Source organism: Cololabis saira, chromosome 4, assembly GCF_033807715.1.
Source record: "Cololabis saira isolate AMF1-May2022 chromosome 4, fColSai1.1, whole genome shotgun sequence".
Classification (NCBI taxonomy): Eukaryota; Metazoa; Chordata; class Actinopteri; order Beloniformes; family Belonidae; genus Cololabis; species Cololabis saira.
This window is the reverse complement of record NC_084590.1, coordinates 46,642,704-46,666,791: the sequence shown is the minus strand read 5'-3', so window position 1 is coordinate 46,666,791 and position 24,088 is coordinate 46,642,704. Positions and strand designations below refer to the sequence as shown.

Here is a 24,088-nt window from a genome sequence, read left to right as displayed (position 1 = left end):
ATGGATGGATGGATGGATGGATGGATGGATGGATGGATGGATGGATGGATGGATGGATGGTGGATGGATGGACTGATGGATGGATGATGGACTGATGGATGGATGATGGATGGATGGATGGATGGATGGATGGATGGACTGATGGATGGATGGATGATGGATGGATGGATGGATGGATGGATGGATGGATGGATGGATGGATGGATGGATGAATGGATGGATGGACTGATGGATGGATGGATGATGGATGGATGGATGGATGGATGGATGGATGGATGGATGGATGGATGGATGGATGGATGATGGATGGATGGATGATGGATGGATGGATGGATGGATGGATGGATGGATGGATGGATGGATGATGGATGGATGGATGATGGATGGATGGACTGATGGATGGATGGATGATGGATGGATGGATGGATGGATGGATGGATGGATGGATGGATGGATGATGGATGGATGGATGGATGGATGGATGGATGGATGAATGGATGGATGGACTGATGGATGGATGGATGATGGATGGATGGATGGATGGATGGATGGATGGATGGATGGATGGATGGATGGATGGATGGATGGATGGATGGATGGATGGACTGATGAACAGAGGCTAGCAGGGGCTGCCACCGACGCCGTCGTCGTCTCCCCGCCTGGGGCTGAGAACACCCGGGCCCCCCTCGAGCCAGGCGTGTTCCCCAGAAGGGAGATTCCTCCTCCTCAGGGTCCTGCCAACCAGGAATCGAGAGTTCTGCCTCCCTGTAGACATATTGCCAGAAGGCAAAACTTTCTCCCGCTGGGTCCATGCTGGTCGGTCCGTTCTGTCAGGGGTGGTGTTGTTGAGGACCCAAATGCAGGAGAGCGGGAGGCAGGAGTTCCAAAAAACAGCCATCATTTCTTTAATCATCAATCCATCTGTCAGAATAAAAGCTCAGAAGGCCAAACCGAGCTTTTATTCTGAAGGCCGTCCTGTCTCCCTTGTCTTATCTTCTCAGCCAATCACTTGTCAGATATAATAACATGAGCTATTTTGGTTCTGGAACGTTGTTTATAAGAACCGACCACAGGATGTTTGGTGCTCCGTGTGAGGAATCTCACAGCCGGAGAATCGTTTCCTGTTGTAAGCCGCACAGATGTCTGTCAAACACGCTGAAATGTTGATGCTCCACAGCCGGCGGGCAGCGAGGGCGAGCTGTGTCCTCCGGACAGCCTGGGCTCGGCAGGAAGCAGCACCACACTGGCTTCATCCGTGATCGAGGTGGAGGCTGAGCGGGACGACCCCAGGCTGACCCCGCAGCTGCAGAGCCACCAGCAGGAGGAGGTAGAGTACCAGGACCGCGGTGCAGTCCCACCTCCACCTTGGACCCCCCCTGTCACCACCAGCCCTCTGACTTCTGACTACATTTTCTTGCCGTCAATAACCCTTTTCTAACCGGAATATTAGCAATAATGTAAACACAAATAACCCCTTTGAATAACCGGAATTTGCTCGTTTTCCGGTTTTTAAAAACCTGAATATGACCCCTGGGTTACTCCTTTTCTATCCCGCATATTTGGTCACGTATACGCCTAACGGGATATTACGGAAGAGTATTAGGGCCAGGCAGGACAAAAATTAAAATAATATTTTAGAGGAGGAAATTTTTTTTTCATTATGCACTTCGAGAAAAAAGTCAAAATGTCGAGAATAATGTTGAAGTACAATTTAGAGAAAACAGTCGAAATGTATTTCAACTTTATTCTCGAAATTTCAATTTTATTCTCGAAATTTCAACTTTATTCACGAAATTTCGACTTTATTCTTGAAATTGTATTTCAACATTATTCTCAACATTTTAACTTTTTTCTCGACATTTCAACTTTTTTCTCAAAGTGCACAATAAAAAAAAATCTTCCCCTCTCAAATATTTTTTCTCCTGCATGGCCCTAATACTCTTCCGTAGGATATCCCCATCAAAGGGAACATGAATTTGTTTTCTGTGCATGTTCTTTTCGCAAGGAATCTTGGTCTTTTGAGTCCAGGAAGTTCTTACAAACACGGAGAAACGCAAGACCAAGAGGAGACTAATCACTTCATAAATGTAATGAAGGATATGAACATTTTGGCATTTGTAGATGGTAGCAAATACCGGGATAGCCAGAGGGGGCGCAGGCAGGCGGAAGCAGCAATGGGTTGACTACAGGGGGGAGGGACCACATGCAGGTAGAAGCAGCAACGGGATGCCCAGGGGTTACCCTGCTTCAGCACACCTGATTCTAATTAAAGGTCCTAATTAGCTTGTCATCAAGGTCTGCACAGCTCTGTTGATGACACAGGTACTTGTGTCATGGTGTGTTGAAGCAGGGTAACATCTAAAACATGCAGGAGTGTGGCTCTCGAGGACCAGGGTTGACCACCCCTGAGCTAGAGGTTTACTAAACACTAACATTCCGCTTTATTTTTTTATTTTTTTATTTAACCTTCATTTTTCATTCGCTTATATTCCGCGCTGGGCTTGTTTTGGAAACAAAATTTCAAGATGGCAGCATGCAGTAAACGCTGGTCAATATTTATTTAATTTATTTAATAAATAGCTTGGAGGACCTGGAAATAATAAAAAGAACAGATGGCAGGAAACATCTGGTGGTCCTCCATGTTGTTGCTTATCGAGTAAGTTGGTTTTCTTCCGGTAAATACGTAAAAGACGTCCGCCCCCCTATCCAATCAGAACCTTCCCAACCCCCAGACCTTAAGCGGAATTAGATAAAGCCGATCAAATGTGTTTTCCATGTAAACCTCAATTCAGAATTACTATTTGGATGTGAGCTCGAAGGAAAGTAGTTTAATTCTGAATTATTTAATTCGGAATAATTAATTCCGAATTAAAAAACATCATGTAACCGTGGCCAATCACAACCCGCGGTGCAGTCCCACCTCCACCTTGGACCCCCCTGTCACCTCCAGCCCTCTGACCTCTGACATGTTTCTCTTCTGATTTGTTGGATTTCTGTTTTGTTGGAATCAGGACGAGGACGAGGATTTGGCGCCGCTCGGCCCGCCCCCCATGCTGTCCATCACGGAGGAGATCCTGGAGTTCATCAACCAGAGCAGAGCCAGGGAGGGACTCGCCGCCATCCACGCTGGCACCACGGTGAGGTCACAGTGAGCCCCCTCCTCCGTCCGCCGCGCGACTCGCTCGTGTTGACGCTCTGCTGCTTCCTTCCAGGACCAGCGCCTGGATCGGCCGGAAGAGAGGCCTCCGCCGGCGGACCGGTCCAACTTCACCTGCCCCCTCCCCCCGGTCACACCTGACCACGAAGCGGGAACATCGCCGCCGCCGCCGCTGCAAGAGGAGGAGGAGGAGGCGGAGGCAGCGGTGGAGGGCGAAGCCCCCTCCGGAGATCTAATCCATGAGACTTTTACTCAAGTTTCAGATGCTACAAGTTCTGGGAAAGAAACTGAAGTGGTGAAAGAGGAAGAGGAGGAAGGCGACCGAGGCATCGATCCACCCAAGACATCAGACCACCATCCCTCCACCGCCGCCGCCGCAGACGCAGGAACTAACACGGGCAGTAAGTTACCCAAAGAAGAGGCCAAGACCTCCTCCCAAAGTCCAGACCTCCTCCACGCCCCCCTCCAGAAGAGCCGCCCCCCCACCAGAGCCTCCCACCTCACCAAGAGAGACAAGAAGATCATCGAGAAGATCCGGAGCTACTACGAGGCGGCGGCAGAGGCGGAGGAGGACGAGGTGGCGGCGCTGCCGCCGGCGGCGGAGGAGGAAGAAGAGGAGGATGAGGAGCTCGGGGACGGAGGAGCGCCGCAGAGACGGAGGGGCAGCTTCTCCCAGATCCCCTCCGGATTGGTCAAGGAGTCGGTGTCCCGCTTCAGCCTGAGCGACCACCAGGGGGAGCCGGAGAGGTCCAGGGAGGAGGGTCCCGGGGAGTCCTGGTACCCTCCTGGTCCCGTCCCGTCCCCCGGGGAACCGGTCAACGCCCCAACGAACCTGGGTGAGACGGATCCTCCACCCCGAGCAGATTCGAACCGCCAGCCGAACACAATTCCCGAAGAAGACGGTGAGTTTCAGGAGCAAAGAACCGGAGAAGAACCGGCGGAGGTGGAGGCGGAGCCTGAGCTGGAGGCGGGGCCAGAGCTGGAGGCGGGGCCAGAGGACGCTGAAGGAACAGAGGACCAAGATTGGAAGTCAAAAGAAGGAATCATCGAAGAAGACGAGACCAGCGTTGGAAACCAATCGGTCTTCAGTCGGAGCGGGTCGGAGCCCATCAGAACCCAAACAGAACCGCCGACATCACCACTGCCCCAAGACGCCAAAGCCCAGAACTCTGCGTCTGGGACCAGGAACCGGGATCTGGCGAAGCCCAGCGGGAGCCTGGACGGGCTTCCCTGCCAGATCAAAGTGGGCCGCTGGTCCCGCCACTCCCGGATCGTCACGGCCAACCGGGCCCTGTTCGAGAGCATGGTGTCCGACGTGGCCGGGATCGGCCTGTTCGAGGTGAACCCGGTGGCGGACGCCGTCCTCATCGAGAACTCCGAACGCATCTTGAGCAAGGTCCAAACGCTGGCCCAGATGTACAGCGCCAAGGCCAGCACCATGAAGGTGCCGCTGCACCAGAAACGGACCGGTTCTGCACAGAACCAGCCGTGGGTCTCGACCAGGCTGTCTGGGCGTTTCAGTCAGAACCAGAGTCAGAACCAAACCCAGGTCCAGATCCAGAGACAGCTGGAGCTGGAAGCAGAGGTCAAGAGTGAAACCCAAACCTGCTCTGAGACCAAAGACGAGACCCAGAACGTCCCAGAATCCAGGCAGAGATCAGACCGGACCTGCAGTCAGAACCAGGTCCAAACCGTGGCCCGGGAGGAGAAAACAACCCTGGAGGACCGGACTGTCGAGAGGACAGAGATTCTGGCAGATGGTAGGTGGAGTTTCATAACAAAAGATGAATTATCTCTGGACAGAAGTCCTGGGCCGGAACCAAAATCAGAACCAGAACTTCTTTCCGGCACTGACTTTATAAAAATACTGAACATTGTCAGAATCGGATCAGAGCTTACCGTATTTTTTACCGTATTCATTAGGCGCATATAAACGTTTTTTTGTTTTTTTTTTAAATGTGCCGTGCGCCCAATGATGCAATGCGCCTATTGTATTATTGAAAAGGCTGATTTATGGTTCCGCGTTACACCAACGCAGAGCCTACGGCGAAGGGCTGTCGTCGACTTAATGCGGATCCATAAGGCGGACGTAATTGAGGCCACCATGAGAACGTTAAAGGGGGGAGGGAGGGGGGGGGGGTGATTTGCGGACGTAGTAGGGGCCACCATGAGATGTTAAAAGGGGAAGGGGGGCGCGTAAATTGCCCGTGATTATCTGGCGGCGGCTCCGTGGCGGGACACCTGGGGCGGACGGGGAGACTCGGCCTCGCTACCGAGAAGGAGACACGGCACCCAGGGGGAGCTGCGCCGTGCGACGTGTCGGCTGCCGCTCGGCCGGCGGGCTCCGTCGTTTACTATTGAAGGATTGTAGATAGGGCTGACGTGTCTGCTGGGTTGGACTGTTGTTCGGGCTTTTGCAAAAGCCGGCATCATTTCCGAGGGGCCGCATGGCACGGAAAGTGACTCGGCTGCAGCGCGGCCAGAGAGCTGCGGGCTCTGCCAGTCGCAGCTGATCAGTTCTCCCGGTCTCAGTGCAATCAGGCTGGGATGAATGCAGAAACGGAGGATGAAGATTTCGATGGGTTTGATTAAAGTACAATCAAACTAAGTTTTGCTCCCGCTCTATTTTTGTGTGTTGTGCGCGCGCATGTGTGTTGTTGTAAGGCGGCGCTCCGTGTGTGCAGACGGCGCCTTTTCGGTCGGTGCGCCGTATGTGTGTTTTAAATCCAAAAATGACACAAAAAACTGAGGGTGCGCCTTTCCACACGGCCCGCCGAATGGTCGCGAAAATACAGTAGTTTATCATCATGATTGTGGATTAAAGCCCGTTTTTTGTTCCTCTGTTCCAGATTTACGAGGGAACCGGGCCTGTGAGCCGCAGGTGTCGGGCCACCAGAACCAGGCGGGGGGGTTCTGCCTCTCCCGGCCCAGAGACTCCCTCTCCGCCGCTCCGGGACAGAACCTCAGAAACGAGTCGCTGACCCGTTTACCGGCATCCGGCTCCTCCGCCGAACCGCCCACGGCCTCATCAGAACCCGCCCAGAAACCCGAGGCCCCAGCGCCGCGGGTCGGGGGGGGAGGAGGAGGAGATCCTGTTTACGCTGCTGCTGAAGAGCCTCAGGCGGCCGACGGGTGAGTGGCGCCGGTCGGGACGCAGATGGGCAGCGGGACCGTGAGGGAATGTGTAAATACGGCGGCGGTGACGGACGGCCCGTCCCCGTCCATAAGTGGCCCGGTTGAGGAGAACCAGCTGGTTCTGGAGGATCTGAACTATGTCAAAGTTCATCTGAGAAGCAGCTTTCTGCTCGGAGCCGAGCGCCTCGTTCGGACCCGCCTCCCCATCAACCAACCTTTATCACCATCATCACGAGACGCAACAAAAATGCTGGTCATGTGACGATAAGGATAATTAAATATATAATGCAATATCATCAACGAATAAAAAATTAGACTAAAATGTAGATTACAAAATAAAAACTCATGTCATGTCATCAGTTTTCGTCGACTAAAATGGACAATTCTGACTAAAATAAGACTAAAAGGCTCAGACTTTTAGTTGTCTGAAACTTGACATGACTAAAAGGAGAATGAACGTGACTGAAACTAATAAAAACTAAAATGATAGCTCAACCCAAAGACTAGACTAAAACTAGAAACAAGCTGACAAAGACAACACTCCATCCATCCAACCATCCATCCAACCATCCATCCTGTCTTCCATCCATCCATCCATCCATCCATCCATCCATCCATCCATCCATCCAACCATCCATCCTGTCTTCCATCCATCCATCCATCCATCCATCCATCCATCCATCCATCCATCCATCCATCCATCCATCCATCCGAGATGGAGACTAAAATGTCATCAGTTTTCGTCGACTAAAACTAGATTAAAATTGACAATTTTGACTAAAATAAGACTAAAACCAGTGGTGGACAGTAATGGAGTAAATTTACTTGAGTACTGTACTTAAGTACATATCCAGAGGATTTGTACTTTACTTGAGTATTAGATTTCTTTGGTACTTATTACTCTTACTTGAATACATTTCCAAGACAAATATTTTTACTTTTACTCGAGTAAATTTCTAGGAAGGCTGAAAAGTACTCGTTACTTTCAGGTCTGCTCTTTTTTCTTCTTCCCTAAAATCCTATTTTTAGATGGATATTTGGAGACAGGCACGGAGACGAACAAGACAGACATGGGGAGACAGTTTGTTATGCTCTATATTGCTATATTGTACTGGTACATGTCCTTCATGTAAAGTTAAGTGTCTTCAACATTGAGTTATTGAAAGCAGAGATGTAGTTTTTTGTAAAGCAGTGGTCTTTAGGGGGATCCAGACTTAGTTGGATGGTGCAGGTTCATTTGGTTTCAGTTCATGATTGTTAATAAACTCTGCATCATCTGCTGTCCTCTTATGATCCCATTCATTTGATTTGTTTTTGGTGTTTCTGCAGGTTTTATATAACATTGTGGTTCTAAAAGCAGCACATCAGTGCAGCTGGTTTCAAAGAGTTAATTCTCAGAAACAAGAGTTAAAAGATCCTTAAATTAATTTAGAAAAAATATAGTAATTTACTGATGTGGAAAATAAGACATTTACTCTTACTCTTACTTTTACTTAAAGTACATTTAAAAGCATTTACTTTTGGATACTTAAGTACCTTTAAAAGCAAGTACTTTTCTACTCTTACTCGAGTAATATTTTGACTGAGCTACTTTTACTTGTAACGGAGTAAATTTTGACCAGTAGTATTTGTACTCTTACTCAAGTACTGGGGTCGAGTACTCTGTCCACCTCTGACTAAAACTAATAAAAACTAAAATGATAGCTGGACCCAAAGACTAGACTAAAACTAAAACAGGCTGACAGAAACAACACTGGTGTCCAGGTCCGGTTTGGTTCTGGACGCTGCAACGTTTGACCTCCCGTGTTCTTCCTTCCTTCGTTTCTGCAGCTCGGATCAGAACGGAAGCTCCTCCGACCCGGCGCCGGACTCGGTCCCGGGCCCCTCCGGGTCCGAGGACCAGCAGGAAGAACCCTGCAGCGGAGACGAGGACGAGGCTCCGGGAGCGAGGGAGGCGTCTGGACCGGGTCGCGGCGCCGCTGAGCCCCCGGAGACGCCGCGGGACCAGGCGGCGAGCCCCGGCCCTCCCCGACCGCCCTCGGCGCCGGCAGACGACTTCCTCCCGACCTTCACCAGCCGGAGGCCGACCGACCTGCCGGCCGCTCTGGGGAAACGGGCGTCCTCCGACCCGTGGACCGGCGCCGCGGGACGGGACCTCAGGTAAACCACCAGCACCAGAACCCGGTCAGAACCAGGGCTGGGGATCCATTCAAATGTCAAGAATCGATTCGATTCAGATTCTTAAGATTCAGAATCGATTATCAAGATTTGATTCGATTCTATTCCGATATTGATTTGGGTTAGGCCAGGGGTCGGCAACCCAAAATGTTGAAAGAGCCATATTGGACCAAAAACACAAAAAACAAATATGTCTGGAGCCGCAAAAATTGAAAAGTCTTGTATCAGCCTTAGAATGAAGACAACACATGTTGCATGTATCTATATTAGTTATAAGTGGGGGAAGATTTTTCTTTTCATTATGCACTTTGAGAAAAAAGTCGAAATGTCGCGATTAATGTTGAAGTACAATCTCTAGAGAAAAAAGTCGAAATGTTGAGAAAAAAGTCGAAATATCGAGGAAATAGTCAGAATTTCGTGAAAAAAGTCTAAATTTCGAGAAAGAAAGAAAAGAAAAAAGGAAAAAAAGAAGAAAAAAAAGAGAAAAAAAGAAGAAAAAAATGAGAAAAAAAAAGATCAAACATTTTTGAAAAAGCTCCAGGATCCACTAGGGCGGCGCTAAAGACCTAGAGCTCTAGAGCCGTGGGTTGCCGACCCCTGGGTTAGGCAAAGGCAAGGCAAATTTAATTATAAAGCACATTCCACATGATGAGCATGGACTCAATGTGCTCAAATACATAAACAAACAAACAAACAAAATTACAGGTTTACAATAACAGAAACCGATAAAAGTATGTAAAGAGAAAAACAACAATAACAACAATAATTCCATCTTGACAAAAGTGGGATCACTCAGCCAACCATGTAGAGTTTACTCAAACGCCTGTGCAAAAAGGTAAGGGTTAGTGTTATTAAAAGTGTTTTTTGAGCTGTTGCATGAATGATATGACTGTAGTTATGCAATATATTAATACTAGTATTATATTGAGATTCAACAGCAAGTATTGCAGCTAATGATGCTGTAAGGACCAATCAGCTCCCAGAATGCTGATAGAACTGCTTTCAGAAACATCGTGGAGCAGAATTACCAAACAGATCCAGGGAGGAAACAGAGACGGATGAAATCGCTTTTAGTTTTTAACACATTCCATTTTGACTTTTTCTATTTTTGGTCTTATTTTGGTTTTTAATTTTTGAGAATTTGGTTTTTAGCATTTTATGCAAATGTAACCCCAAGACAGTATATAAAGAAATGAAATATGGACAATTTATGCAATTATAACTGAAACCTTTAATGTTTTTATACCTTTAAACATATTTAAAGGCAAACACATGGCTCCAGTTATTTTTGTGTCCAAGAAAACATTCCTTTTTTAGGCATAAACAAAAAAATACCAAAAGTTGTAATGTAATGATGAAAAAAAAATCGATCTTTAGACATATGAATCAATTTTTAGGAATTAATATAAGAATCGATTTAGAATTGGAAAATCGATTTCTTCCACACAGGCCTAGTCAGAACCCGTCAGAACCGAGCTCCAGCCTCACAAACACGTCTGTCCTTCGGTTGTTGGTTCTTTTCCTTCGATTGGACCCAAACTCGGGTCGTAGTTGTTCTAAAGTTGAACCGACCACCTCAGCCGCAGATCCGAGCGTCTCGGCCGAACTTCAGACCCGTTTCTCACATCCTCCTCCAACCGGGAGACATTAATGATAAATAACACCTCATCGTACTTTACTTTGGCTCGTATCAGCTGCTTCTGAGGGTTTAAACCAGATCTGACCGACAGGAAACAAAAACAACATTTTTTGGCAGGTTTTTACATCGAAACCAGAGATCCTAGACTTTGGACCCGGCCCACCGGCCCCCCCGGCCAGAGGAATAACTCTCCCATCTTCTTTTCCACCACCTCTTCATCACTCACAGACACAAGGAGTATTCAGAAACAAATGAAATGTTCTACAAGTACATACGTCTTTTTTAACAGTTTTTAGTCGTATTTTTTAAAGTTTTATTTCAAGGCAGCCTGCCAGGAACTGTTTTTGCATCGTGTGGAGCCATCGGTAAGCAGGAGTAAATAACTACAAAATAACTACAAATACTCTCTGCACTTCTTAATTAGTCTAGGACAGGGGTCGGCAAGCCAAAATGTTGAAAGAGCCGTATTGGACCTAAAACACAAAAAACAAATATGTCTGGAGCCGCAAAAAATGAAAAGTCTTGTATAAGCCTTAGAATGAAGGCAACACATGCTGCATGTTTCTATATTAGTTATAACTGGGGGAAGATATTTTTTTCATTATGCACTTTGAGAAAAAAGTCGAAATGTAGAGAAAAAAGTGGAAATGTTGAGAAAAAAGTCGAAATGTCGAGAAAAAAGTCAAAATGTCGAGATGTATGTTGAAATACAATCTCAAGAAAAAAGTCAAAATGTTGAGAAAGAAAGAAAAGAAGAAAAAAAAGAAAAAAGAAGAAAAAAAAAGAAAAAAAGGGAAAAAAAGAAGAAAAAAAGGTCAATCATTTTTAAAAAGCTCCAGGAACCACTAGGGCGGCGCTAAAGAGCTGCATGTGGCTCTAGAGCTCAAGTAAAAGTACAAAGTATAGTGATTCAAAACTACTCCTAAAAGTAAAAAATTTCCTAAAACTTACTCAAGTAAATGTAACGAAGTAAAGGTAACTCGTTACTACCCACCTCTGGTCCTGGTCCTCCCCAGCCGGGTCCACTAGGTGAGACGGGTCCCAGGGATCGGTCAGGGTTTAGCAACGAGTCTTTGGTTCTGACAGCCCTTTACCCGTCCCTGGTCCAGCCACTCTTCCTGCCAACAACATACCTACGTCTACAAAATATTCCGTGTCTTTCTTGTGTCACACTTAGCTGGATAGAATAGAAAAGGTTTGGTTCCCGCTGTAAATCTACCTCTAAAATATCCTCAATACGCTGTTTCACTTCTTCATGAATCTCTTTATTGGAGAACAAGCGATGGAACGATGGCTACGAACTACGTTGTGTTTGGCAACAGAAGACATCAGATGTTCATCATCAGGACGATAGAGATCACCTAATCTCTTTTTTATTCTCCCTGTCCAGTCCAAGTTTTAAATCCCACAATCGATTAACCTAAATTGTGCAACTACGTTGGATGAACTTTCCCTGTTTACATGATTTACACTTATAACCTAAAATCTTACCAAAAACTGCAGTCAACTCTAAGAGGGCTTGGATGGATTTATTGTTGTTTTAGAGAAAAACAATCATGTCGTCAAGGTTACACGGTGCTCGGTCTGTCCTCTGGTTATGATGTGACCTCACTGCGATTGCCAAATTGAGCAGTAATGGAGACAGAGGGTCCCCTTGTCTTCACACGCCGTTTATTGGTATCGTTTTTGAGATATTGCTGTTACGGTTGCTTATTTAGGAATCTTATCCATTTGCAAGAATTCTCTCCCGAACCAAAGCAGGCCAGAATCTCAAACAGGTCGGACCGTTCCGCTCTGTCAAACGCTTTTTCCACGTCGAGTGACGGTCTGGCGCCCCCTTTTGGTAATGAAGAATATTGAAAATCCTTCTCACATCTATTATTTGGTTTACCTGCCTGTGGGAGTGGAGTAATTAAGGCTCTTCTTAGAGACCATGGCAAAGGGCCTTTATGCAAGGACTCTGTAAACATTTCTAAAATTGGAGTCAGCAATTTACTTTTACATTTTATATTGATATCGATGGAGATACCATTAGGTCCGGGAGTTTTATCTATCGCAGCAGACTCTGCTGTAATATAATTCTCCCAATTTATCCTAAGGTTTTCTGGTACATTGGGTAAGTTTATATTGTAGAAATACTTTTAGATCCTAATCAATTAATTCTGAACTATAAAGACCTTCATAAAAACTCCACCCTGATCACCCTGATCATAGAACAACTGCTTAAGTCTCACCAGACTGGCACATTTGGCCTCTGATAAAGGCCTTAAAGGCTTCCAATCTCATGCTTGGTGAGGTTTCTGTTGTATTAGCTTCAAAGTAAAGAGCAATCTGTTCATCGGGTAAAGAGACAAAGCTAGGGTCCGCCAAACATTTTTGTTTGCAACGCCAAATCCTTGCATCTTTCACCAGCTTTGAGTCTTGATATACCAACGAACAAAGAGAATAGCCTTGCGTAGGATTTGTGTGCACCAGAATAACACGAATATTTTAAATCCTAAGGATTTTATTCCCTCCAGTTATCTATTGAGTTTAATTCAATCATGAAGTGTTGTATAATCACCCTGCCACGGATGTGAGACTCCACGGCTCCAGAGGTCCTATCTCTAATGCAGTGTTGAAATCACCTGCCACCACACATTTGGTTGGGGTTAGGGCAGTGTTTCTCAATCCTGGTCCTCGTGGGACCCAGTCCTGCATGTTTTAGATGCTACCCTGCTTCAGCACACCGTGATACAAGTACCTGTGTCATCAACAGAGTTGTGCAGACCTTGGTGACAAGCTAATGAGGACCATTAATTAGAATCAGTTGTGTTGGTCTAGGGAAACATCTAAAACATGCAGGACAGGGGCCCACGAGGACCAGGATTGAGAAACACTGGGGTAGGGGGTAGGTTTAGAGGGTTAGGGTTAGGGGTAGAGGCTGGGTTAGGTTTAGGGGTTAGGGGTTGGGGTAGGTCTCAGGGGTTAGAGTTAGGGTAGGGTTACGGGTTGGGTTAGTGTTAGGGGTTGGGTTAGGCTCAGGGTTAGGGGTAGGTTAAAGGTTTAGGGTTAGGTTTAAAGGGTTAGGGGTAGGTTTAGGGTTTAGGGTTAGGTTTAATGGCTTAGGGTTAGGGGTAGGTTTAAGGTTTAGGGTTAGGTTTAAAGGGTTAGGGGTAGGTTTAGGGTTTGGGGTTAGGTTTAATGGCTTAGGGTTAGGGGTAGGTTTAAGGTTTAGGGTTAGGTTTAAAGGCTTAGGGTTAGGGGTAGGTTTAGGGGGTTTGGGGAAGGGGTGGGTTTAGGGGGTAAGGGTTAGGGTAGGGTTAGGTTTAGGGGGTTAGGGTTAAGGTTAGGCTACGGGGTTAGGGTTACGTCTAGGGGGTTAGGCTCAGGGGTAGGGGTAGGTCTAGGGGGTAAGGGTTAGGGTAGGGTTAGGTTTAGGGGGTTAGGGTTAAGGTTAGGTTATGGGGTTAGGGTTACGTCTAGGGGGTTAGGCTCAGGGGTAGGGGTAGGTCTAGGGGGTTAGAGTTAAGGTTAGGGTTAGGTTAAGGGGATTAAGGTTAGGTGAATGAAAATATCTCGATGAACCCCCTGCCTCATCCAACAACTGGGCAGTTAATTGTTGCCTTTTACTAGGTTTACATGCTAGTCCACTAGAAGTAACAAGTTAATTTTGGCCATTGCCAGAAGTTACAATCTAAACACTTGCGTTAGGTCGTAGGAACCACTTTAGGGTTAGAGCCAAGGTTGATATCAGAGTTAAGCAGTTAAGGTGTTCGCCCTGAATGAATTAAGCTCCTCGTTTGGTTGAGAAGATGCAGGTCCACGGAGAGGCATCTGGGCTGACAGGCCTCCCCCGCCAGACCGGGCCGTATACCCTGCCTCTCTCACTCCCTCACACTCAAGGGAAAGAAAGAGGAGAATGGAGTCTCAAATGTGTTGGCAAAAGGGTTGAATGACCTTGTCCCTGAATGGGGGAGTATATTTCTAGAGGATTGAGACACAGTAAGAAGGCATTTTAGTGTTTTGAGTTGTCAGCTAAGTTATTCATCATAGTACGTTTACCAATGTTAAGTTAGGGTTAGTGTTGGGGTTTGGGGCAAGGGTGGGGTTAAGGGTTAAGGGTTAGGGTTAGGGATATGCACCTAACACACTGTATTAAGTGTATATACATTTGCCAAATTAATTTTCTCATTTGGTAATGTTCCCTGAACAATGAGGTATCGTCCAAATGTGTCTTTGATGACAGTGGTGGCTTGTCAATAGGGGGCGCTAGGGCGCCACCCCCATTAAGATTACAGGAAAAAATATAGACACTGTACACATAAATTACGTAATAAAAAGTAATTATCACATCTGTGCACTCATAAAAGGTATCTGACTTTTAATTTTTCAAGCCTTCCCATCCCATACTGGGTTTATTCAGAGTTGTTTTTTGTGCAGACTGAAATACAAAGGTTTCAATGGCGAGGGGCGCCGGCCAAATGAGTGTGTATTGCATGTTCTTAAACTTTTCTTCCATGTGACTTCATGCTGGTCTCTAATTGGTTACTCAAAGTCTCTCCTCCGGGCGCAGCTCTCTGCGCCCGTGGCCAATCAGTGTGTTTTCTGTCATTCTTCATTCAATCTGATTGATTCATGAGCTGTCAATCAAAGTCACACCCCTGACAGTGTAGACGCACGACTGCATCTGTCACGGAATCACAACTACAAGACAGGAGACGATGGCAGCAGAAAAACTACATTCGATTGTTTCATTACAAAATAATACAAATAAAAAAATATGTAAAAAATAATATGTAGTAGTATATCAATCAATCAATCAAATTTTATTTATATAGCACCTTTCATCCAGGTACATGAAATACAAAGTGCTTTGACATTTTGACTGAAAAATAAGCGTAATAAAAAACAAAAAAATAAAAACTGGGAGACCAATGCACACTGACATACAATATAGTTAATTAAAATGAAATAATGATAAAAGTTCAAGGATTAAGGCTAAAATATCCAGTCCACAAAGTCCACAACAATAAAATATAATAATAAAAACATTACAAGAAATAGATAAATAAATAAAACAAAAACCTTTAAAAAATGTTAAACAGAATAAAACTATAAGATTTGATGCTACATAAAAGCCAGACCAAAGAGATGAGTTTTTGGTCTACGTTTAAAAATGTCCACATTTCCAGCTCCTCTCAGATCCTCTGGCAGGCTGTTCCACTGTATGTAGTATATGTATATGTATATCTAGTATATGTAGTAATATGTAATAAAAAATAACATTAAAAAATGTATGTTCAAGTAGAGTTTATAGTTGTGTTGTAATCCCAGTGCGCCCCCCAAAATGTTTTATCACCAGCCGCCACTGTTTGATAACCTTATTGACCTGGATTGGTGTTGACTCATGCACCAAGGTGGTTACACCTCTTCCTTGTGCAGAAAAGACTCTGCCTCTCTACCTCCTCCTCGCTTTCAGATCCTCGTTGTTACGGTGCGTTTCTTGCAGTAACACCGTTTTAGACTGCACTGATTTTATCCTGTTCATGACTTGTTTAACTTTCTTTTTTACCCCTTTGCAGTTCCATGCAGTGATTTTAACTTGTATCTCACTACACATTTGGTATAATCTATATAGTTGTTCTTTGTAAGCGTTTTAACTTGTCTGCAAAAAAACAAAAAGCAAACTAATAATACGGACAAACACTATACAACATCCATCTGTAACTATACTGTGTACTGTAAAACTAACCTTACACTCCTTTGCTACCAGCATTGAACCTTCAACCTTTCTCTTATAAACACTCTCCTTCTACTATAAACTAAGTGTTCTAGGCAAAGCTGAACAAGAAATAACATCTATATAAATAACATAACTCCAAATACTGTCAAGTTAACACAGTTTTGCTCTTAACTCGCGTTTATAAAAGAGAGCAGGAAAAAATAAAGAGGATAAAATGATTACTCAAACAATGTAGCCGTGAGGTAAATAGTAGGTGGAGATGAACTAAGCAGTTAAGACCCATAATGTTTGCTGGCTCAGCTCAATCTTGAGCCTTTTGGTTCCTCATCAACTTCTGTTCTGTAAGCTGCGGCAGTCCAGATACTTAATAGTTAGGGTTGTTGTATTGTGTGCCCTTGGCCCGATCCTGTGCCTGGATCTGGATCAACTCTCAAGTCTTATTCTTCAATTCAATTAAATTCACTTTTATTTGTTAAACAGGGACTGTACATATTAATAGACACAAGTGTAAATATGCATGGTTGTAGCCAAAGGCTAATTTCCACCATTCATTCCCGCTGCAAATTAATGCCAGACACAGAATGGGACACCAGCAGACAAAGGAGACAAGATGACATCCATACCAACAAAAACACAACATTAAAAGATACGACTGAGCTAGATAAAAATCATTAATGAATTGTCTTGCCGGTCTGCCCGGTCCCGAGGACGGCCCCCTGAACTTTGACCATGTGTTGGCCTGGCCTGTGTCTCGTTATCCTTTGTGTATATCTAGTCTTGTCTTTCCCTTTCCTCCCTCCGTGTTCCCATGTGTTTCCAGTTTTTTGATCCCAGTTCCGAGTTTTTGCCATCCTGCCAAGCAGCGCTTTATGTTGGAATTAATAAATCTTTGTTTTTGAGAACTCCTGCCTCCCGCCTCCCGCTCTCTCTCCTGTGTTTGGGTCCTCATCTAACCAATCCTGACAGTTATTTCCTGATCCCACGTGATTGTAGAACATCAGCACCATCCTGGTTCAGCTAGTTTCCATATGAGCTTGTATTCAACTGCAGCACAATAACACAGAGAAGTGGATGATGATGTTGAACTCACTATAAATGTTTTCATCCATCAGCGGAGTTCAGATATGTGTGGCGACTGCACTACCGCTATTTCTACACTATTGGAGGATTGACTCCAGTGCTTTTAAGGATTGACACGACTACTAACTAGTCCCAAAGTCCTCTAGCAGAATAACCAGCTCCAACACCCCCCTCCACCTCAGAAAAGGAATGAATAGTAAATGTTACTGATTTAAATTGGACTGAATTTGGAGATGAAACCTGAATTTTAGATATTAAAGATTGACATTACATTAGTTACCATTATAGTAATCAGATTACATTGAAGAACTGGTAATACAAGATTCTGTCACCCTGGTGCAATGGTATCTCAGAGTCCCAGACATGGAGAGACTGAGAGACCCGAGGCCAAGACCACAAAAAAGTGGTCTCGAGACCAGTCTCTGGACCAAGACCAGTCTCGAAAAACTAGAAGTCTACCATGTCTTCCATGTTAGCAGAAGATTTCTTACTTCCACTCGGCTTCTTGAAGTTCAACAATTTGACTTTCAAAGTTTTATTTCGTCCTGGACTGATTTTGACTGATTTATGAAACGGCATTGCCTAGACTTGTCTAACAAAATGTTTGCATTTCACCGGTATGTATGTGACGGATGAAGTCCTCAGGGTAGCAGAGCAGGTTAAAACACGACCACTGAGCTTTATGTTTCTGTCTTTTCCAGGAAACCGGCTGAGTTGGACGCTGGATCCTTTACGAGTGGGCCGTTCTCCAGGACACCCAGCCTTCTGAAGAGACCCAACCCCCCCACTGCCCCCTCGGCCTTCAAACCAAACCTCTCACGACGCTCCCCTTCTCCATGCAGAGCCCCCCCCACCTCCTCGGTGCGAGCTTCTCCTTGCCCCTCGCCGTTCAGAGTCATTCCCTCTCCGACTCCCGGTTTCACCTCCCCGAGCTGCACCTCCGCCGCTCTGTCATGTTTATCCCCAACTCCTTCCTCGGTTTCCTCCGTCAGAGCCCCGCCCGCCCCCTCTCCGACTCCTCCCACGTCATCTGGGAGGCCGCCGTCGTCCAGGACGGGTCCAGCTTCCCCTCCTACACCATCACCCTCCCTGTGCTCACCTCCGTGTCTGTCTCCCACTGCTCCACCTTCTGCCTTCACCAGATCGTTAGCCGCTTCCTGCATCAGCCAGTCCATCAGTCAGAGCATGGCTAAGAACATCACGGCCCGGCAACAAGCCCCGCCCATAAACACGGTCAACCAGAGCCCTTGTTCCACCCCTCTTCTGCGAAGGCGGTCGCCTTCCCCTAAGCTCCCTCTGGACCCCCAAGGCACCAGCACTCTGGCTTATACCCAGCTGGGATTCGCCAACGATGGGTACCAGCCTCCTCCGAGGAGTACCCCGTCAACCCTCCGGTCCTCGTGTCCCTCACCGTCCCTCATGCAGTCCCCTCCTCCTTTCCTTCCCGAACACTATCCCCTCCCGCCCCATCGCCAGCCACCCTGCTCCCCATCCCCTTCCCCCCGACCCTCCTTCCTTCACCACAAAACCGATTCGTCGCACAATGCCAACAACAACAACAGTGCCAGCGGTTGGTCCCCAGGTCCCCAGAGGGCGCTGCTGGCTAACGGTGGCTCTAATCCCGGGGCGGCGCCGCAGAGCCACAGTCCCGTGTGGTCGCCATCACACAACCGAGTGGCCCGACCTTTTTCTGCATCTGAACCCAGCTCGCGGGTTCAGAGTCCCTCTCCCTCGCCAACGCCGGCGTCGTTTACCCGCCTCTGCTCCCCGCCTCCGCAGCATAACTACTCATCCCCGTTGGCCAACAAACCTCCTCACCCTCGCTCCACCAGGGGAGGCGGTGCCAGTTCCCAAAACCCCCTAGGTCTCAGTCTGGATCTGCCCAGGGCCTCTTCGGCAAGTTCAGGATTCGGGACTCCTTCGTGCGTTAGCCCACGCATCCTCTCCCCTCCTCCCATCGGCGTGCCGGTTTGGACCAATAAGGTGGCAACTCCTCAGCCTCGAAACCCTCGCCATACTTCCTCCTCTCCTTCCTTTTCTGTGACCTTGGGCTCGCCGACATCCCTCTCAGCATCCGGTCCTCCTCCTGCCCCCCAGACCCTCCGGAGGTCCCTCTCCTCCACCCTGGCGGACCGACCCCCCAGTCCGGCCCAGAGTAGCGCCAGCGGGCAGCGCCGTTCTTGGGCAGACGGCAGCCGGAGATCCCTGGGATTTACCGCGAGCACCCAAGGGTCCTTCGACCATCAGGAATTTGGTCCGATTAGTCCGATAGGTGGATGGTCCTCGCACGGCGGTTCACCGTCCTGCCTCAGCCCTCGAGCCGGGCTTCAGTCGCCACCCTCGCCCAGCAGGTTTACCCCAGGCCAGGCCACCCCAGCAGGGCACCATTTCACCAGCGTGCCGTGGCCGGATGTACAGGAACTATCCTATAATTATAGTGACTACCCAGAAACAGGCACATCCACCATCATCCCTTCCTCCCCTGCTCCCATGTCCCCACCTCATCACGCCCGCCTCGCCTCTCCTGTCCCGTCAGACGCTTCCACCGACTGGGGCGACCCGGAGCTGGAGGAAGGCAACTGTCGCAGCCAGCTCATCTGTGCTTACGTGCCCCGACCTGCCCATGAGCAAAGACTGCCCTCCTCTTGCCTGGTTTTCTCCTCCTCAGGAATGACCTCACCTCCACCTTTCCCCTACCAACACAACAACCTCCCGTCCCAAGTCCAGAGACAGCCTCAGGTCACCGCTACGCCTCTCGTACCCTCAAAGACCCCCCCTTTGCCCTCAGGGTCGTCCCCTCTGTCCTTTATCATTTCCTCTCCTACCAATCAGGGGAACCAGAAGACCAGCTACGCCACCACCGTGAACCTCCAGATTGCCGGAAGTGGACGCATAACCTCCTTCAGCACAGCCCAGGTTAGTCTGACCCAGACTCTGCAGGCTGGGTCCGAGACCGGTCCAGGGGGTCCGGGACCGGGACAGCTGGTGAGACGAGTGAGCATCAACGGACTTTCTCCTGTTCCTCAAACCTGCAACAGGATATGAAGGGAGGAGTGACCCAGTCGTTCCCGTCCAGTGGATGAAAGGCCCTTCGGGGAACTTTACTGGACTTGTTCCCTCTTTGGATGGACTTCTCAAGAGCTCAGCTTGCTGGCCGCGATTAAGGACAGGTATTCACTTCTGAGGTCGTTGGGGCGGCCATGGCCCAGCGGGTCATTTCCCCAGCCAAATTTTCGTTAGTGGTGGTCTGGCGAAGTCTTATGGGGTCTAAATTATCATAAACATCCCCACCACAAGAATTTCCAGAAACCCTTGCGGGACAGAAACACATCTCTGATTTGGGTTAACCTGCTTTGGGTCAGGTACCTTTGGGTTCGGTTGACTTGGTGCTGATTGGATGTGCTGTTGCTGTAACCACCTTCATTGTTCCAGATAATCACCCTATTTTAGTTATCTGCCCTTTGCAAAGCGGTGAAAGGGGGGCACCACCACCACCGGGTGGTGTGGACTTTGCATGAGTGACTGGATCTTCCTGGAAAGAACCGAGGGTGAGGTGAACCCAGTTCCAGTCCCAGTCCTCCTGGGTTTTACCCCGGACTCCCACTGATGGAAACACAGCTAGCTTTGATCCTCGGGCAGGACTTTGACCCGTGATACACCCTAATGTGGACTGACTGTGGGGACAAAACAACCGTATGTGGGGGGTTTGGTTTGGAAAGACCATTCATCTAATGTGGCACTCATTTGCAGATCCAAATGTGGCAGCGTAAAGCAAACCAAATGATGTATTTCGGGAAGAAAATATTGGAATTCATTCCTCAAACCGGACCTTTGACTTTGTGTTCCGTAAAAGCAAAAAAGAGAATAAGTCAGTGAGACGGGATCGTTCAACAGCTTCGGCTGGAAGTTGGACTTGCTCCGCCGGCAAAAGGACTTCTTGAGGGAGAGACATTTCCCCAAAAGAGTTTTTAAACTTTTAACGTTTTAAAAAGCCAAAGGACATGATGTTTCTGCCGACAATTTGGACGTCCGGCATGAAACCAGCGCAGACTGGAATCCCAGTCACGTTATGCATCATCGTTTTCTGGCTGTGGATGGCCCCGCGCTTAACTGTGGTCATTAATAATCCGTATCTTTTTAACCATTCTTATCCATTTCTTTAATTTTATTGTTTATTTATGAAGTTAGTCTCATTATTTTTGGCACTTAGTACCCTTAAAAGTTGTCTTGGTCTTTTTTGCACAGTGTCCTCAGCTCTCGGGTGTGTGTTTTTTGGAGCGTATGCGTAATTAAATGTGTGTTTTATTTGAAATGACGTGTCTGCTAAGTTCCCATTTGACTTCGGACAAAGCTTTAATCTGCAGTTTTCTTTCTTAAATCCCATATTCGTTCTCATTTTAATCCACTTCCGCTCGGCAGAGGTCGGTGTCCCTTCAGAAACCTCCCTGACATCTGGGTTTCAGTTCAAGTAAAAGGTTTGTTCCTGCCATGTCAACAGCTGGATCCCAGAGGTTGGTAATAGAGCGTGATGTGAGATTGATGTTTTATGGAAACTGGTTGTTTTTTTTTTTTTAAAAGGGATAAATGAATTTTCATCTGGTAACCATGACGATCAGTGAGATGTACGGGAAAATAAAGGTGTGGTCCAAAACCAAACATTCTTGTTCTCTGTGTCCCCTGATTTTTATCTGGATTACGGTTGCAAGGATAACCACTAGGGGGCAGGTTGCAGAAGCAGGTCTCCAGTGACCTCGTTTTAGGTCTCTGTGGCAACATCTAACATCCCTGATAGCTATATCAGAGGAAATTACACCAAAACCCATCATGCATGAAGATAATGTGGCTTTTTTAGCGGACACGCCCCATTCTGGGCTGACCTGGGAGGCGATGGACCAGCAGCGGTCCACCTGGACTCGGAGAAACCTCCGCCAGAACCAGACCCGGGAATCTGGATCTGCAGCAGGGTTTGCAAAAGCCAGAACCTCCTTCCAGCCTCTGCAGGAGTCCAGAGGTTGTTGTAGCCGTAGTGCAAATTACGGGGGTGTCTTATCAGTGTCATAAATATTACAGTGTATTGTATTTTCCATATTCATGCCAGGAAGAGGGTTGTGGTAAAACACACACACCCATACAGACACCCCTAGAGTGGACTATACCTTTTTCACTGTCACTGGTTGGTTCCCGGCTGCCGTTCCAAGAAAAAAAAAAAAAAATAGAGAGAGAGAGCGGGAGGGCTTCGCGCTGTTTCTGCAACGTTAACGACTGGGGGACCACTGTGATGTAAGCTATCTAGATAACTTAGTTCATTACTGTCTCACCTTCGGAGTTCCGAATTATATTTATATTACCGTATTTTCTGGACTTTAAGGCGCATCGTATTATAAGGCACCTTCAATAAATGGCCTATTTTAAAACCCTCTTCATATATAATGCGCTCCGCATTATAAGGCGCACGGAATATATGGTAAGATACCGTACTATAGTGGCTGGGGTTGAGTTAGAATCTACCTGATGGAGCTGCGCTACAGGAAATGCTACAAAAAATGCTACAGCAAATGCAAAAAAAAACAAAACAAGAAGTACTGTAAGTCAAACTTCATTAACAAAATAAAAACCATCTTTCTGAAAACTTTGTTCACTCCCAAAACAAACGCGGAGGGAAACGTTTTTCCAGTTCATTCCCCGAATCCCTCGAAATCTTCTTCTGTGTTGGAATAGAACAGCTGGGCGAGTTTAGCATCCAACGGTCTCGGCTCCGTCTCGTCACAGTTGCGAGTCAGCGTCGCTGCTGTTGTCTTGAACGTCTGTGATGGTTCCTGCCAGTTTTAGCGCTGTTACTTCAGCAACACCAACTACATTACCCACAATCCCCCTGACTAGAGTAACAGAAATTACCGTAATGATCATATATAAGGCGCACTGCATTATAAGGCGCACTGCCAGGTTTTTGGGAAAATTAAAGGCTTTTAGGTGCACCTTATAGTGCGGAAAATACGGTAATATTGTGTCTGGTGTCTGTGTCTCAGACGAATGTCCTAAAGCACCCTGAGAGTGCTCAAAACTCAAAAAAATTAAAGTTTGGGGGTGGGGGGTGTGTAAGCCGTAAGGTTCCTGAACCACTTCAGAGTTTTTCCCAATTTCCTGTATTTCCAATATACTTGTATATATGTTCATTTTATGTCTTTTCTCTATATTAAGAAAAAGAACATGTCCGCTTAAGTAACTTAGGTAGGAAGATCTGAGGAAGAGCAATGTGGCTCGAAACGTCATGCTAGAATAAATGTTTTTTGTGGGAGCTCATTTTGATGTGCGGACATTGTTGCTTTTTCTATATATGACGCTTTTTTGTCCAGGACTCATGCCTTACATGGATATTGGGATGTGCGTGTTTTCTCTGACTTCTACCTTTGCTCTATATTAAACATTAATAATCATAAAGATTGTTGAACCTTGAACCTTCAAGATCAAAAATCAAAAAATTGTGCAAGACTTCGGAAAACATGTCAGACGGGACGTCCGGGATCCTGGGCCAATATCTGGTCGGGCTACAGAGTACCAGGAGAAAGAAAACAATTAATTACCAAACATATCCAGGGCAGCAAACAGAGACAGATGAAATTGGTTCTAATTTTTCTCACATTCCATTTTAATTTTTTCTATTTTCTGTCTTATTTCGGTTTTTAATTTTTGAGAATTTGGTTTTTAGCATTTTATGCAAATGTAGCCCCAAGACACTGTATAAAGTAATGAAATATAGACAATTCATGCAATTATAACTGAAAACTTTAATGTTGTTGTGTTGTGTTTAATGTTGTTTTAAGGCAAACACATGGCACCAGTTATTCTCATAAACAAAAAAATACCAAAAGTTGCAATGTAATGATGAAAAAAAAATCGATCTTTAGACATACGAATCGATTTTTAGGAATCAATATGAGAATCGCTTTAGAATTGGAAAATCTTTTTTTTTTTTCAACACAGGCCTAGTTCTGGATCATTTGGAAATGGTTTTATAACCATTTTCCAGATTTGTGTCCAACATTAACTGCTCCTCAAAGACCTATTGCTGATGTCTTTCCCTCTTGGCGTTGTGTTAAACACCCCGACAGAACGATGGAGGTTTTCATAGCTGCCGATGATCAATACTAATCCTCTTAAATCCAGTAAAGGGGTT

General features: G+C 46.5%; 1 protein-coding gene across 1 annotated transcript; it reads left to right on the top strand.

Moving 5' to 3' along the window:
- Positions 1-1,172: 1,172 nt before the first annotated feature.
- On the top strand, positions 1,173-21,570 carry LOC133442045 (mucin-2-like). The gene is made up of 6 exons (XM_061719932.1): positions 1,173-1,327; positions 3,012-3,137; positions 3,213-4,917; positions 6,007-6,289; positions 8,123-8,452; positions 17,616-21,570. The coding sequence occupies exons 2-6, from the start codon at positions 3,051-3,053 to the stop codon at positions 19,957-19,959; spliced, it is 4,749 nt and encodes a 1,582-aa protein (XP_061575916.1). The 5' UTR covers positions 1,173-1,327; positions 3,012-3,050; the 3' UTR covers positions 19,960-21,570.
- The last annotated feature ends 2,518 nt before the right edge of the window (positions 21,571-24,088 follow it).